The sequence below is a fragment of the Rhagoletis zephyria genome, unplaced genomic scaffold (genome assembly GCF_001687245.7).
Source record: "Rhagoletis zephyria isolate East Lansing unplaced genomic scaffold, Rhagoletis_zephyria_1.1 Rzeph_scaffold_27167, whole genome shotgun sequence".
Classification (NCBI taxonomy): domain Eukaryota; kingdom Metazoa; phylum Arthropoda; class Insecta; order Diptera; family Tephritidae; genus Rhagoletis; species Rhagoletis zephyria.
The window spans coordinates 2,733-5,289 of NW_016184225.1; the positions used below are offsets into that span (position 1 = coordinate 2,733).

Consider the following 2,557-nt stretch of genomic DNA (forward strand, 5'->3'; position numbering starts at 1 on the left):
TATTTGCTTCCACTCGCGTCAACTTTAATTGAATTCATGTCCTTGGTTCTTTAAATGGGAAGCAACGAAACGATCAAAAGAGACAAGAAAACTTGAAACGAATTGACGGTACGGACGGAGGTATCTGTACTCTTCCCTTGTCTTCTCACCTCCTTCGCCCACGAACGAGCAGACTTGAAAGCAAGACTGACGTGTCTGACAGGGGACTTAATGAAGATAACAAATTGGAAGTTTTAATAAATAAAACTCGATCACGAAAAATCGACTTTCAGTCGAATACGACTTTGCCATACTTGATCTTTTATGGTTGTTATTTTTTGTTCACATAGCGAGTTTCGTAAAATTTGTAAAAATATTGAAATTTCAAAATATTTTACCGAGTTAAAAATCTATAATAAATGTCTAAAATATTTACACCCACAAATCAGATTCGCCTTACCAATGTAGCAGTTGTAAGGCTTAAGAAAGGAGGCAAGCGTTTTGAAATTGCTTGCTACAAAAATAAGGTGTTGTCCTGGAGGAATAACACGTGAGTATGATGGAAATGAGATATGTATATTTATAATAATTTTCTTTCCACTTTAAGAGAAAAAGACATAGATGAAGTTTTGCAAACGCACACAGTATTTACAAATGTTTCCAAAGGGCAAGCAGCAAAGAAAGATGAGCTCTTAAAGGCTTTCGGCAAAACCGATGAGACAGAGGTTTGCAAGGAAATTTTAGCAAAGGGTGAGCTACAGGTGTCTGAGAAAGAGCGCCAGTCTGTTCTGGATTCACAATTGAACAGCATTATAAACAGTGTAGCCGCGCTTTGTGTTAACCCAGAAACGCGTCGTCCTTATCCGGCATCCATTATTGAGAAATCGTTAAAAGATGCTCACTTTTCAGTAAAAATGAACAAGAATACAAAGCAACAGACTTTAGATGCCATAAAGTTACTACGTGAGCACATGCCTATAGAGCGTTCACGCATGAAATTGCGAGTTTCGTTCGCCGGCAAAGAATGTAGTAAGCTTAAGGAGTCTGTGAGCAAGTTGGCCACCAAAGTCGAGCATGAAGAGTGGGACGAAGCAACGCTACACATGGCATTACTCATCGACCCAGGCAATTATCGTGTTATTGACGAACTTGTACGGAATGAAACTAAAGGCAAAGGTCTTGTTGAATTGCTCGAACTAAAAGAGGTAGTGGAGAATGAAGACATCTTTTAGTTTAGATAATATATGTATATTTTATTGTAACCTTTTTATATTTAAAATTTCAAAGAATAACTAATTTCAAAATAAATGTATCCATGCAACTTGTAATGCCAGTTAATTTAATATACTTATCTATTTTACAAATGATAGAGGACTTGATACTTAAATTAACAAGTGTTTACATATATTATTATAAACATGTATATGTATAGCATGCATGCTTAGGTTATCCCCTCATTTGCGTTTTTTTAAATTTTCAAAACGACGCGATAGATCATCAAAGTCTATATCATCATTATCAGTATTATTTGACTTTGGTTCCTCCGCCGGGAACTCCGGCAAATCACTTGGAACGTTTGGCAAATTTGGTATATCTTGTAAAGCTGGTGGAGCGCTTGGACCTGGTGGGGGCAATTTTTGCCGTGGCTGCGGTTTAGGTTTATTTTTATCCTGCAAAGAATTAATTTGTCAATTAAGTGCACATTTTCAACTTCGAAAGAAATTAAATTTAAAAGTTACTCGTGGATTCCAACAGAACAAGGTAATTTTTACAAAGAAATAAAAAAAACTACCTGAATATTAAAGGGATTAATTGATGAGTATCGCGGCGGGGGATCATCGTACTGTTTAGGTCGCTGTTATATAGGAGAAAATAAATTAAAATTGAAAATAAAAATCAAAGCAAAGCAGGTGTAGTAATAAGGGTTTTGAGATGTGTAACAATGATTAAATTGCAAATTAAATATGTTAAGTGATAAGCAAAAAGGCGTGGATGTGTCAGTGGATAAAAATAAACAAAATCAAAGCATAAGTTAATTCGGAAAATTTATAATTATAACAGGTTCACATATGCAACAAGGACAATTAAAAACCTATGTCCTGCATTGGAAACTCAATTTTCCAGCTACATTGCAAGTATGTATGTATGTATGTTCATAAACAATGTTAATAACAAGCTATACACAAATTACATGTTTCTTGATGAAAGTATAACAAAACTCACGAAGAGATGGCCAAATATTGGAACGTATGAAGATTTTAACGCAGCACATTAGAATGAGAAAAAACAGTTTTTAGGTTTGTATTCATGGACGTATAGGTACTAAGAATTTGCTGAAGAAATCTACGAACATATTCATACATTAACTGAAGGAAATACATATNATTTGAGGTGGTGGACCTACTCCACCACCACCTCCCAAGTTATTTCGGTCTGATAAATCAATTAAATGTGCCTGTGGTTGATCGCCTAAAAACAAATACGAGCTGATTGAAAACAAAAAACATAAATAAATGATACAGAAACACCTACTGTTGGCCTTTTCCTCTTGCATTACTTGTGGGTCGGGCTCATACTC

The 2,557-nt window shown here is 35.3% G+C and overlaps 1 protein-coding gene and 1 long non-coding RNA gene across 2 annotated transcripts; one reads left to right on the forward strand and one right to left on the reverse strand.

The window, feature by feature from the left end:
• Positions 1-285: 285 nt before the first annotated feature.
• On the forward strand, positions 286-1,317 carry Sbds (SBDS ribosome maturation factor). Its single transcript, XM_017638845.1, has 2 exons — positions 286-529; positions 587-1,317. The coding sequence occupies exons 1-2, from the start codon at positions 399-401 to the stop codon at positions 1,209-1,211; spliced, it is 756 nt and encodes a 251-aa protein (XP_017494334.1). The 5' UTR covers positions 286-398; the 3' UTR covers positions 1,212-1,317.
• Positions 1,318-1,519: 202 nt separating this feature from the next.
• Positions 1,520-2,354, reverse strand: LOC108382476 (uncharacterized). Its single transcript, XR_001849689.1, has 3 exons — positions 2,203-2,354; positions 1,772-1,834; positions 1,520-1,649 (listed from the first exon to the last, which is right to left on the reverse strand). It is a non-coding gene; the product is annotated as an uncharacterized LOC108382476 (long non-coding RNA).
• Positions 2,355-2,557: the final 203 nt, after the last annotated feature.

Bases quoted from the DNA above. Each gene is read 5' to 3' on its own strand.
- Sbds (XM_017638845.1), top strand. From the start codon at position 399: ATGTCTAAAATATTTACACCCACAAATCAGATTCGCCTTACCAATGTA. The intron at 530-586 runs GTGAGTATGATG...TTCCACTTTAAG, and splicing joins TTGTCCTGGAGGAATAACAC to AGAAAAAGACATAGATGAAG.